This window comes from Aquarana catesbeiana, linkage group LG12, assembly GCF_042186555.1.
Source record: "Aquarana catesbeiana isolate 2022-GZ linkage group LG12, ASM4218655v1, whole genome shotgun sequence".
In the NCBI taxonomy this organism is placed as follows: domain Eukaryota; kingdom Metazoa; phylum Chordata; class Amphibia; order Anura; family Ranidae; genus Aquarana; species Aquarana catesbeiana.
This window is the reverse complement of record NC_133335.1, coordinates 185,519,606-185,533,527: the sequence shown is the minus strand read 5'-3', so window position 1 is coordinate 185,533,527 and position 13,922 is coordinate 185,519,606. Positions and strand designations below refer to the sequence as shown.

The 13,922-nt window shown below is 42.8% G+C and overlaps 1 protein-coding gene across 4 annotated transcripts in view; it reads left to right on the top strand.

Annotated features, from left to right (window-relative positions):
• LOC141113281 (protein-glutamine gamma-glutamyltransferase E-like) overlaps nt 1–10,615 on the top strand; it is a 97,625-nt gene extending 87,010 nt beyond the window's left edge. For all 4 annotated transcript variants that reach the window (XM_073606311.1, XM_073606309.1, XM_073606312.1 and 1 more), the window contains 2 exons: nt 4,671–4,804; nt 10,083–10,615. In XM_073606311.1, the coding sequence (XP_073462412.1) occupies nt 4,671–4,804; nt 10,083–10,269 (321 nt within the window). In that variant the 3' untranslated portion in view covers nt 10,270–10,615. The remainder of the gene's footprint in view (nt 1–4,670; nt 4,805–10,082) is intronic.
• The last annotated feature ends 3,307 nt before the right edge of the window (nt 10,616–13,922 follow it).

Here is a 13,922-nt window from a genome sequence, read left to right as displayed (position 1 = left end):
GGAAAATAATCAGCATAGAAATTGAAAATGGGGAAATGGCAGTCTATTTGAAATATGAGCTAATAGTTTACAAGAGTGTGATAGCGTCTGAAGCATTCTCCGATGCAAAGGCCAGGTTGGGAGGGACATTGGGGACAATAGAAACTGGTGTCTTTCCTAACTCCTCTTTTGCTGCGCACTGACATATATATATATTTTTTTTTGGCATCTTCTTCCGGTTGCTGATGGTGGAATATTGTCAGGAAAATGACGCTCATGCAGTCTGCTGAGACAATCGTAGTGAATGCTTTCTGGGGGGATCCTTGTTTATAGATCAGGGCAGTGACAACGTCTTCAATAAATTTTAGGAAGGTGTTGGGTATTTCAGTAGATTTTTGATAGGTGATTAATGCGTTGTAAATGGCCAAATGAAAGAAAATTAAATTGTGACTTTTTTATACCAGAAGAGGGACTTTCTTGTTGATAGGGCTCAAAATAAAAATAAAAAAGTGTAGCGCTATATACATTGAACAAGAGGTTTTACGTGCCTAGAGACAGTAAATAAAACCTAATCAACCCTTATAAACAAAGGTATAAACTGTGTAATAAAGTGACACTATATGATTCAAAACAACAATTAAAATACAATATAAATATTAGTGACCAAATTATAAAATGAAATAAATACAATAAATCTGAAAAACTGTGAAAGTATGGCAGGTCAGCTACTCAAATTCATATAAAAAAGTCCAAAATATGAATAAATAATAAATTGTGGAAAAGAAAACCACCACCGAAAGTCTATGGGGGTTGTGCGTTTGAAAATGGTGGAAAATTACTTCCAAATTCACACGTAGATGAAATATGTCACATCCAACAAATTGGTGAATAACGAAGGAACCAAAGGTGAACAAAGGGTCTAGATGGGTGGCAATACCATCACCGAAACATCAGGAGGCTTACCGGAACTTAATGACTTGAAAAGACCTACGTCTTACAAGTCAAAAAGGCTTGTTGACCAACCAGTCTGGACAGGGTAACTCGTCAACAAGCTTCAACTTGCGATTGGAAGAGGGGTATCAGCAAAGCTTTCCACATCCACCAACGATCCAATAGGGCCAAGCGGAAGTTTCATATGCCATGCCATTTTCAAACGCACAACCCCCATAGACTTTCGGTGGTGGTTTTCTTTTTCCACAATTTATTATTTATTCATATTTTGGACTTTTTTTATATGAATTTGAGTGGCTGACCTGCCATACTTTCACAGTTTTTCAGATTTATTGTATTTATTTCATTTTATAATTTGGTCACTAATATTTATATTGTATTTCAATTGTCGTTTTGAATCATATAGTGTCACTTTATTACACAGTTTATACCTTTGTTTATAAGGGTTGATTAGGTTTTATGTACTGTCTCTAGGCACGTAAAACCTCTTGTTCAATGTATATAGCGCTACACTTTTTTATTTTTATTTTGAACCCCAACCTAAGTCTATAGGTGTGTTAGCTGCTAATCGATATATACATTTTTTGTAATTTTTGGCGCAGTGCTGTACTTACCTTCATATTTGTTGATAGGGCTGCAACATTTGATAATTTAAACCCACCCCCCCACCCCCCCCCCCCTATTAATTTATTGTATTTGTGGATACAGCAAGGCTTTCGAACAGGACCTAGGTGTCGTCATGGATGGTGGACATGATGCACACATCTTTCCTATCTCCCACTTCACGACCAACACTTCCTCGTTCCGCAGGCTTTCCGATTCCCCCTTTGTAGCCTTGTGGTGACTAGACGCTGTGGGAAGCCCTTCCTGTTTTTTTCTTGCTGTACCACAGGCCAGACAGTGTACACTCCCAGACAATTTACCCGCTTATTCCCATGTACGTTGGTCACTCACGGGGCTGAAGCTGGGAGTCTTTGCCTTTGTACACACGAAAGGCGTGCACATACCTGGAGAAGCTTTCACAGAGCTTGCTGAGCTTCAATCCATACCTGGCCCTCTTACTGGGGATATACTGCATGAATGCCAGCCGGCCGGCCTGTGAAATGGACCAGGGATTCGTCCACAGAGATGTTCTGGTCAGGGATATAAAGTTTGGCAAAAGAAAAAATAATTTAGGGGGCAAATTTTATATAATTTTATCAAAGTCGGGATTATTTTTTTTGGGGGGGGGGGGCGGCACTGCGAGTTATCACTGAAATGCAGGAAGCACATTATCTTGTCATAACAGGACCTGGACATGACAAGTGAAAAAATTTGGCACGTGGTGGATGGGGTTGGTAGACCAATATGCATGCACTTAATTTTTTTTTAGTAAGCCCCATGTTGATTGTACGGCCTAAAAACTATTTAAGCTCCTCCACTGTTAGGGGTCTCCATTCGAAAGGGCGGGCATAGCTTGAGCTGGGGTTGTTTTCTATAAATTGACGAGCAAAAAGATTTATTTGGTCCACGATGTTTTGAACTAATTCATCAGGGAAAAATACATTTAAAAATTACATTGCAAAGAAACCTTCGGTGTTGACCTGCACACCTGGCTGTGCTGTGAAAGGGCGGGATTGTGGCTGGCCCTGTGCTAGAAGGCAGCCACAATGGGTTTGCCAAGGCATCCAGAAAGTGGGTTTGAGCCTTAATTCTTTGGTGTGAAAGTCCAGCGCTTGTACTGGACATTTCTTCCTGGGGTCTTGCGTCGTTGGCATTTGCCAATTTGCCATTGGGGTGTCTGGTGCTGCTGGTAGCTGCCTGGTCTTCAGACTGTCTTCTTTTAGCATGGACTACTTCCTCCTCTGATTCAGATGCCGATGTATTGCCTTCAACAGGCTTTTATTCCGAACCAGAATCGGAACTGTAACTGGGCGGTGAGAGCTTTCCGCTGCTCTCATCGGTCGGGCTTAGTATTTGATATGCCTCTTCTGGAGTGTATACTTTTCTGGACATGGTGGCTGTATGACGGGTGACACTGATGGGCTGCTTGACAGGTAGTGATGGGCTGTACATCAGGGACTAATTGGCTGCACGTCAGGGACTAATGGACTGCACGTCAGGGACTAATGGGCTGCACAGACAGGTACTCCTGATGGGCTCAAGGGACAGGTACTCCTGATGGGCTCAAGAGACAGGTACTCATGATGGGCTCACGGGACAGGTACTCCTGATGGGCTCACGGGACAGGTACTCCTGATGGGCTCACAGGACAGGTACTCCTGATGGGCTCACGGGACCGGTACTCCTGATGGGCTCACGGGACCGGTACTCCTGATGGGCTCACGGGACCGGTACTCCTGATGGGCTCACGGGACCGGTACTCCTGATGGGCTCACGGGACCGGTACTCCTGATGGGCTCACGGGACAGGTATTCCTGATGGGCTCACGGGACAGGTACTCCTGATGGGCTCACGGGACAGGTACTCCTGATCTGCTCACGGGACAGGTAACCCGTGATGGGCTCACGGGACGGGTACTCCTGATGGGCTCACGGGACAGGTACTCCTGATGGGATGACGGGTACTCCTGATGGGATGACGGGTACTCATGACGGGTAGTCAGATGGGATGATGGGTACTCTGATGAGCTCAGACAGATACTCAGATGGGATGATGATAACAGGTCCTCTTTATTCAGGGCGGGCAATCTGGGAACAGTAATATTCACAGTAAAGTGGTAACTCACTGTTCCCGCAATCTCTTCCTCACACTGGATCGGTGTGTGAGGAGGAGAACTCGGTAACAGGCAGTTACCTGTGTTTTGTTTACGTTTGTGACCGGCTGTGATTGGACACAGCCAGTCACGTGGTAAAGAGCCAATTTCATTGGCTCTTTACCCTGATCGGGGCTTGGCTTTGTCCGAGGGACAAGCCTCAACCCTGATCGCCACGCTGCGCGCCCCTGGGGGTGCACATGAGCGGCGTGCACACAGAATGCCAAAGTGACCTGCTGTGATTGGATACAGCCGGTCACATGGCAAAGAGCCAATTTCACTGGCTCTTTACCCTGATCAAGGATGGGCTATGTCCCGAGGGACACGCCCGATCCCCGTTCACCACGCTGCAGGCTCCCGGGGGCCCATAGTAGTGGCAAGAGGCAGAGGACATCATATGACACCCAGGATGGCAGAGTGTTCCTGCCGGCATTATTTGTCTATACGCTGGTATGGAACTGGTTAGAAAGCAATTAATGACAGCTCCAGCATTTCTATCACACAAGTTCTCTTTAAAAAGGAACAGCCCTCTGGAAGCTGTGCCAAAAAAGGCAGGCAGAGGGGACTAGTCACCAGTACTGCCTGTGGTCTCCCTGCAGCTGATCTTTTCCCCATTACTGAATTACCATATCTTGTTCTGTACTGTGTCTGTGTGGAAGAGGCCATCTTGGTAAAGGCAAGGTTTTGCTTCCTCATGTCAGAGCCTTCAGAAAGGAGATCAGTGAGCAGCACAGTAGTGACATCACCAAATCTCACTCTAAAGCTCGTGAGACTTTAGGTCAGAAGCAGCAGTGCCTTAGATCTCATACTGCACCTATCAGGAAATGAACTGCTATTTTTCCGAAAGAATTTCAGGGATACTTCTTAGGCACAAGTAACTCTTCTAGATGTTTCCTATAACATTGTAAATGTTTGCTTTTTGAGCTCTGTTCTACTTTAAACACAATAACAATTATTTGAATCAACTTTTTTTTTTTTTTTTCAGATGAAAGGACCAGTCCAAATGAATAAGCCTGTTGAGGCTGAAGTAGTATTCACCAACCCCCTGAACCAAGTTGTATCTGATATTGTGGTGACAGCAGAAGGCAGTGGTCTTCTTCGAGATCCAATCACAGTCAAGTACGCTAAATATTTTCCATTCCTTATCCAATCCTATTTCTTATACTGTATGGTTACATCTTTACCTTTCTGCTGCTTGCCTTTTTTCTTTTTAAATCTAAAGTTGACCATAATTGTTACAATCTGATGGCAACATTTTTTTTGGATCTACTAACAACTATGTAATCTAATGCCGCGTACACACGACTTTTCAACTGGACTGGCCCAACGGACCGAATCTGAGGGAAATCCGACCGTGTGTGGGCTCCATTGGACCTGCATCTGACTTTTTCGGTCGAAAATCTGACGGACTTTAGATTTGGAACATGTTTCAAATTTGTCCGACGGACTCGAGTACGGTCGAAAAATCCGCTCGTCTGTATGCTAGTCCGACAGACGAAAAACAACGCTAGGGCAGCTATTGGGTACTGGCTATCAACTTCCTTATTTTAGGGTCTGTCGGATTGGAGATAAACTGCATAAATTGTTTTGGTTGGCCCTCGTATTTTATGATTTTGGTAGATCAAAACAAGATTGTACAATCAGGTTACAATGTGTATGACTAGCTTGAAGTGAAATTTAAGTCTGTGTTACAAAGGTGGCTGGCAGGTAGGGTTATTAGAGAGGAGACTTTATGTCTCTTCTTCAATAAAAGTTTCCTTTCTGTCCACTAACAATGTTCTTGTAATTGTTCACTGATGCTGCATTCATGCCTGCACGCTCTGGGAATGCGCAAAAAATGTGTAACAAGCACAAGGCCATGTGAATGGGGCCTAAGCGAAACATAAATGGCTAAATGCACAATTGGGTGCCAGGGTAAGTAATTCCTGTGCCCACATGCAGAGATAAAGTGGTTGTTAACCCACTTATATCACTTTACATAATCCTGCTGGTTCCCTAATGGCAGCGGCTCCTGTCTGTGTTTTATTTTTTTAAAAATGCCTCCTTTACCGGATTTCAGAGAGAGTCCTTGAAATCACTTCACCGATCGTCTCTCTCCTCTGTCTGGCTGACAGATGCAGTGGGCGGGGGCCGAGTTTCCCCCACTGACGTCAGCCGGGCTGCGAGGAGGAGAGGAGAGAGATGACCGATCACGTTATCGCGGGGAGCCGCTCCGAAAACCGGTAAAGGAGGCTTTTTTTTAATATAAATCACAGAGACAGGAGCAGCTGGCATTAGGGAACCAGCAGGATTATAAAAATGTTAAACAGTTATGAGAGCATGAGGAACAGAGGCACTAACGCAGGGGCAGACAGCCAGGGAGGGGAGGGGGAGGAGGACACAGGAGCACAGAGGTGAGAAAGGAATGATGATGGCACAGATGTTGACCATGGTGTCAGGGCTCAGTAGCCATGATGTACCATGGTCAGTTTACAAAGGAGAGGGCAGAAACTGGCAGGATCAGCCAGGTATTTCAGGTGTTACAGGAGGCCAAATGACACTGCACAAGTACTGTGCTGTAAAAAATGCTTTAAAGGAGCAGGATCCATTTTTTTTGGGTTAACAAATGCTGTAAGTCATTCAAGATGGCCTAAGATGTTGAACCTGGAATATAACGGAGCGAAGATTAGACATATGCAGAACAAAAATTTGTTTTGTTTAGTATAGATTCGTTATGGTACTAATTTAGTTTTGTTGATTTGTTTCGGAATTAGTTTAGTTTAGATTAGTTTTGTTTCATTTATTCATTCTCTAAAGAATTCCAAATTTTCGGAACGATTTGAATTTGGATCAGTCGAATAATGATCGATTCAAATTCTGACATTTCTCAAATAACTAAGGGGTGGAGTCACCCGATAGCGTCATCAAGTGACCCCACCCCCTTGTAATGTCATCGACCCAGCATGCCTCGGTCGAAGATGTCGCAAGAAGACAGGGCCACCTGATTACCTCACCGGATGGCCCTGCCCCTTAGCTATTTAAGAACTGTCAGATGGTGAGGCCCTTGTCCCCCATCAACATGGGCATGTGGCCCAGTATGGTTCAAAGGGGGGGCGTTCGCTCGCCCCGCCCCCTCTTTCCTGGCCTGCATGCTCGGATAAGGACCTTGTATGGATTGGGGGAGGAAGCCCACGTTGTGTTTTTTGTTCAGAATTTTTCATTGCCGGCATTCTTTTGTTTATATTTCAACTGTCAGTGGGGAAGCCTGCTGACAGCTGATGAGTCATAGGCTGTTAAGGACACAGCGGCCGGCTTCCCGGCCTGCTCCTTAACAACAAGTTATTCTTTACACAGAGATTTAATCAGTCGATCATTTTTCGATTGATCCAAATTCAAATAATTCCGAAAATTTGGAATTCATTAGAAAACGAATGTACGTAAAGAAGTTAAACAAATTTCAACAAAATCTATTACTGTTTCATTTGGATATTCGGATACAGAGGCAGCTCTCTAATTAGGCAAATTAGGCGGTCGCCTAAGGCCTCGCACTCACAGGGGCCTCGCGGCCGCCTAATTTGCCTGTTCTCAATCACTGAAGTTGACGCCGGCGGCTCCGCCTACCCCCACTGGGACTCTGTGGCTTAGGAGCTGACGGACAAATCAGATACTGCCCGCAGCCTGAGGAATAGCGGCCTCATCACGGAGCGTCCCAGTCCGTGGGGCCTCATGTGTAAGTTTTGCCTAAGGCCTCACAAAGCCTAGAGCCGCCTCTGTTCGGATACATTCGTATCTCTGAATAACCAAAAATTTGTCTGAATTTATATTCAGAACGAAACGAATTGCACATGTCTAGCAAAGATGTTGGCATTTCTAGATGAGGACCATTGCGAGATAAATTTACCAAAATGTACTTTATGCTATATATTTACTCGCTAAAGCCCACCCACCATGTTGCAGACTTTAATGGTGCCAAAAGGCAAAAAAAGGGGTTGTCTATGTATCTGACCAGAAAGAGATGGCAACAACTATTTTCAAGAAGGTCAGCAATGGCCTCTTCTATAATTCTTTCAGTTCAGTATTTCTTTAAGAGCAGAACTCCATTCTTTCTTGTCCCCCAAAGTAAATTGATTTCAGTTCTGCATTCAGCTGATACTTACCTAACATTTCACAGCTGAAGATAGCAGCAATCCCCACGGAACCCTAGAGGAGAAAGTGTTTCAGATACAATGAATCCAATGTGATTCAGGGGAAGGGTGTGGGCAATGCTGCTTGCTGGCCTAATTTCTATTACATAAATGAAAGCACCACATTTAGGAACTGTATTCAGATAGAAATACATAAGTTAGAGTTACTGACCCACATGTGAAAATGCCAGTTGCCTGGCTATCATGCTTATCCATTGGCTTTTCTAAATTCTAAGTTACTGACCTGGAAGAGTGCATACTAGGTCAGTCACGTAGAAAGTACAGAAACCACTAAATCAGCACAATAAGCTAGAAAGCTAGTATTTTTTTAGGCGAGCAATTGCAATGTCAGTACTTCCTTAAAAGGGTTTCTTTCAGGAACCTTGTTTCAGAAAAAGAATATATAAAACACAAAGCGCTGTGATGCTAAATAGCTGATAATTACACATAAAACCAAGTGAGGCTGCTATCAAAAGAGAGTGTTTTCAGAGTCACTTAAAAAGAATAAATAATGATATTTGAAGCGCTTCACAATGTGCATAAAAATGAATATATATGAATAAATATAAATAAATATAAATACTCAAATAAATCCAGCGGTGAGTAAAAAATTCCTAAAAAATCCAGCAATCAAAATAGTGTAAAATTATAAAAAATTAGTGCCACCAAATGTGTAAAAAAATCCACATAAAAAATCAACATAAAAATAAATATATAGGGATGTATTCAGAAGGTTCAATTATACAAGTGTAGAATCCGATTGGTATAGAGCTTTGATCTGGTCCCACTAGCAAAGCTGTTTAAAACACTTGCTTAATTAAGGTGCTCATTGACATTTATAGTAACAATGTTTCTTTTGCTTCTGTTCACAACCAATGTGAGAATCATAAACAGATCTCATTTGACAGGCAGATAAGAGAAAAAACCAATCAGTGTGCAATAGTTAGGATACCAAGGTACACAGGCAAACTTCAATCCACTCACGTGTGCCTTATAATGATAAGGCATATGCAGGTTTTACTATAGCAGTCAGCCGCCTTAGACAGGAGCAGATTCACTGCAGTACACTGTGTGATACTGCTGATCTGCACAGAGAGTCCTTGGCTCCTCCCACGCGTTGCATCACAGTCACGTGACTGTCCTTGAAAAAGTCACTCCTAGTGGCCATTAAGATAACAGTTCTTCCTTGAATCCTATATTTCTCCAGCGGTCTCTGCCAACTCTGGTACCATCTGCATTTTTCAGGAGACTTCAATTCATTTGGGGTAAAACTGGTGAAATGGCAACTCACATTTCAGTAGATAAAAACAGGCAATGTACTGTCCCAAACAGCGCGACAAAAAAAATCTGCACCCAGAGACGTCTCCTCCCCCTCTTTTGTTGTTACAGTGTACTGGGAACATGGTTTCCGTTCCCCCTGGATGGCTGCCATGAACATGGACTTTCTTCCCTTTTAAAGCCCCCCCTTCCTTCCCCCCCCCCAACCTTTATTTATCTATTTGATTTATGGACTTCCTCTATGTACAATCACCTAGATTGTGGACTTGGGTTGTCATTGCTTGCATTTATTTTTATGCTTACTTAGCACTTTTATTTAACATTCAGTGATATATTGTCTTAGTCTTTTGCGCTATTTATTTGAGCATTTAAATCACCCATGGTTAACATCATGCTGGTGAAACACAAAATATCCTGGATTAGTATTAATGAAAAATTGACAAACCTTCTTAGAGGCAAACAAGCCAGATTTGAAAGTGCGGAATCCCTGGAATAAATACCTTTTATCCCTAGATACTGGGACACCTTGTGGTTGGGGGGGCCTGGTTTGAGGAGACCAATTCTTATCTTTCTTTCATAGATATGCCTTTATTCTGCTTCTGTAACAAGGTGATTACATTTACCGACCTTATGCCCTTGGGAAGCTGTCGCTTCATTTGGGGCCAACCTGTTAGGCTTGGTTCATTTGTATTTTGCCTACAATACTCGGTGCATCCATCTTTTGACATTTGCTTATTAAAGTACTTTTTTATTTTGTTAAATCTTTGAATAAAAATCTATTGAAATAAAAGAGAGGTAAAAAAATGAACACTGGTAAAATACAGTATGTATTTCTTCTACAAACAATGGGCACTTAAATCCAGCACAAGTATATGTACTCAGGTATACTGTAGAACTGTGTAAATGCAAATACCAATTGTTAATTTTTTTTGTTTTTGTTTTTTTTTTTATTTCAGAGGGGGCTCAGTGAAACCCAACGAGACCATAAATATTCCTCTCACAATAACCCCATATAAATTTGGTCAAAGACATTTGTTAGTCGATTTAAATAGTAACAAGTTCCAGAATGCAAAAGGATTTATAGAGGTGGAAGTCCAAAAGCCAGCCGAAAAAAATTCAGCATCATCATCTTCATCAATCTGACATTATGTGGTTATTTACCATTTATATTCTATAAGTATTTCAGTGTACCCAGCACGTAATGTTAGGATATACCCCTTCAAGCTGTCTTCAGTCTGGCTTATTGGGGTACTCTTGTGCTCCTTGGTTAAACTACAGTTCCCAGAATGCCATGCGGCACACCTTGGCTCTGTCCATTGCCCAGCTGATGTAGACATGTTTTATTCCCTGCCCAGTGGATCATCTTATTTACAAATTAATCACATACAGCTATACTACCTAAATGATTCTCCTATGGTTATGTTTATCCTGAATATTGTGTTTATTAAAATAAATAAATTAAACAAAAAATATGAATTACTTCACATCATCTTGGCTTTTTTTCCATGTCAGCTAGCAAAGGGTGCATGTGTTTGTATAATATATCAGATACTGCTATGCCATCACTGTAAGGCCCAATGAAAGTTCAAGAGACAAGCTGGACAGGCCATTTTAATTTCCAATTATATAAAATTTGCAAGCACACCACTACAATGGTGATGCCATTATACCTTACTCACATATACTCACTGAAGAAATGACACTTTGCTACAATGTAAAGTAGTGAGTGTACAGCTTGTATAACAGTGTACATTTGCTGTATCAACAACAGGAAGAGGAGACAAGGGAGTCCCCAGAAAGCAAAAAAGGGGAATGGTGAACTACGGCTTATGGTACAAAAATGCAAAAGGCTTTATTAAGGGTGGGGGGTGGGGGGTATTTATATATACAAAAAATTCCAAATATATGTAAGATAAACAATGTATCTAAATAACACATTCCGTCTCACTACACTAAACCAAAATTAAAAACCATGCTGCAACATTGATGAATAAAACTGCAGAGCGTGCCTGCAGGCCAAAAATGCATGCAGTGTCCATTTGAATCCAAAGAAAAAAGTATAGCACCAAACATTACTTGGGGTAAGCTACTGATGTGATATCGAGTCTTATGTGGTCTAGTATTGACTGTGCATCAGATTGAGCAGTACTGAAAAGAAACTACATATATCCACATAGACAAGACCTTACATAGCTGAATTAGGTGGGGTTTTTTAACCCTCTGTTAGAAAGAAATCCTCCACAAGCAGCTTCCAACCTCAGTGCACTAAATGTGTGTATACCCCAGTTGTTTTGGAAATAGAAAGACCAGCGTTCCTGTTACTAGGTATGTCCAGTGCACAAACACTATTTCCTCAATGCAGCATATAAGGAGCAAAGGACAGACCACTCCAAAGAAAGGGCTTAGTCTCTTTTCCAATCTAGACCAGAATGATATTTTCACAGTTCATCAGTTTCAAGTGTGTCAATCCATGCAGGAGGGTGAATGGCAAACAGATGCAAAGACTATTGATAAGCAGATAAGGAGGGAAAGAGAAACTGCCCTTTTGGGCTCTCACCACTTTCAATTACTGGGGATGTCCTCAGACTCTGCTGTCTTGCTGTTTGGCATGGAGCGGCTCACAGTCAGTTCAGAGCAACATTCAGTGTGTAGTCACAGCACACCATTCTCCTCAATAGTAGACACTGCAGACTGTGTGATCACATGACCGGTCACATGGTTAGGAAAAGACCTGTACCCTCAAAATAACTCAACACAGCCATTAATGTCTAAACCGCTGGCAACAAAAGTGAGTACAACCCTAAGTGAAAATGTCCAAATTGGGCCCTTAGTGTTACAAGGTCTCGGGTGTGAATGGGGAGCAGGTGTGTTAAATTTGGTGTTCTCGCTCTCACTCTGTTATACTGGTCACTGGAAGTTCAACATGGCACCTTATGGCAAATAACTCTCTGAGGATCTGAAAAAAAGAATTGTTGCTCTGCATAAAGATGGCCTAGGCTATAAGAAGATTGCCAAGACCCTGAAACTGAGCTGCAGCACAGTATCCAAGACCATACAGCAGTTTAACAGGACAGGTACCACTCAGAACAAGGCCTCACCGTGGTCGACCAAAGAAGTTGAGTCCACGTGCTCAGCGTCATATCCAGAGGTTGTCTTTGGGAAATAGATGTATGAGTGCTGCCAGCATTGCTGCAGAGGTTGAAGGGGTGGGGGGGTCAACCTGTTAGTGCTCAGACCATACGCCGCACACTGCATCATATTGGTCTGCATGGCTGTCGCCCCAGAAGGAAGCCTTTTCTAAAGATGATGCACAAAAAGCCTGCAAACAGTTTGCTGAAGACAAGCAGACTAAGGACATTGAACACTGGAACCATGTTCTGTGGTCTGATGAGACCAAGATAAACTTATTTTATTCAGATGGTGTCAAGCACGTGTGGCGGGAACCAGGTGAGGAGTACAAAGACAAGTGTGTCTTGCCTACAGTCAAGCATGGTGGTGGGAGTGTCATGGTCTGGGGCTGCATGAGTGCTGCCTGCACTGGGGAGCTACATTTCATTGAGGGAACCATGAATGCCAACATGTACTGTGACATACTGAAGAAAAGCATGATCCTCCCTCCCTTCGGAGACTGGGCCGCAGGGCAGTATTCCAACATAACGACCCCCAAACACACCTCCAAGACAACCACTGCCTTGTTAAGGAAGCTGAGGGTAAAGGTGATGGACTGGCCAAGCATGTCTCCAGACCTAAACCCTATTGAGCATCTGTGGGGCATCCTCAAACGGAAGGTGGAGGAGCGCAAGGTCTCTAACATCCACCAGCTCTGTGATGTCGTCATGGAGGAGTGGAAGAGGATTCCAGTGGCAACCTGTGAAGCTCTGGTGAACTCCATGCCCAAGAGGGTTAAGGCAGTGCTGGAAAATAATGGTGGCAACACAAAATATTGACACTTTGGGCCCAATTTGGACATTTTCACTTAGGGGTGTACTCACTTTTGTTGCCAGCGGTTTAGACATTAATGGCTGTGTGTTGAGTTATTTTGAGAGGACAGCAAATTTACACTGGTATACAAGCTGTACACTCACTACTTTACATTGTAGCAAAGTGTCATTTCTTCAGTGTTGTCACATGAAAAGATATAATAAAATATTTACAAAAATGTGAGGTGTGTACTCACTTTTGAATGAGCCCACAGTCACGTATGCAGATCAGCATTGAACAGCCTGCAGTAATAGTTAATCCATTATTGTTAATTACATTTTAGAATTGTTAAGTTACTAGCGAGTAGGTGCCTGCTTGTTAAATGGAATGAGAACAGAATTATTTAAAAAATTTAGTGGTGTAAATGTACAACATGAAGTACAGAGTTCCGCAGAGGGTTGAGCACCTTCAGTCACCTCTTGGGTTTCTTTCATGACACTTACCCCACCCTGAGAAATGAGCAAACCCCTGAAATTCATCAGAATCGGTGTTCTTACTTTGGCTATTTGTGCCTTTTTACCCAAGCCTTTGGGCAAGTCTGGAGGATACAAATCTGAAGGTGGATTACATTCGGTTCCCCCTTATTTCCTGCCCTCCTCTGGTTCCATTGCTAATCAACCAGATTTTATCTTACTGCAGCCAGCTTTCACATTACTTCTGGCTGCTATAAGCTTTTGGATTTGCACCTCATCAATACATCACAATGGCGTCTTGATCCTCTGCCGTCCAGCGGGACTACAGTGGCAAAAATAATTATTTGATTCCCTGCAGATTTTGTAAGCTTGCCCACTTAAAAAGCAATTAAGAGTCTATAA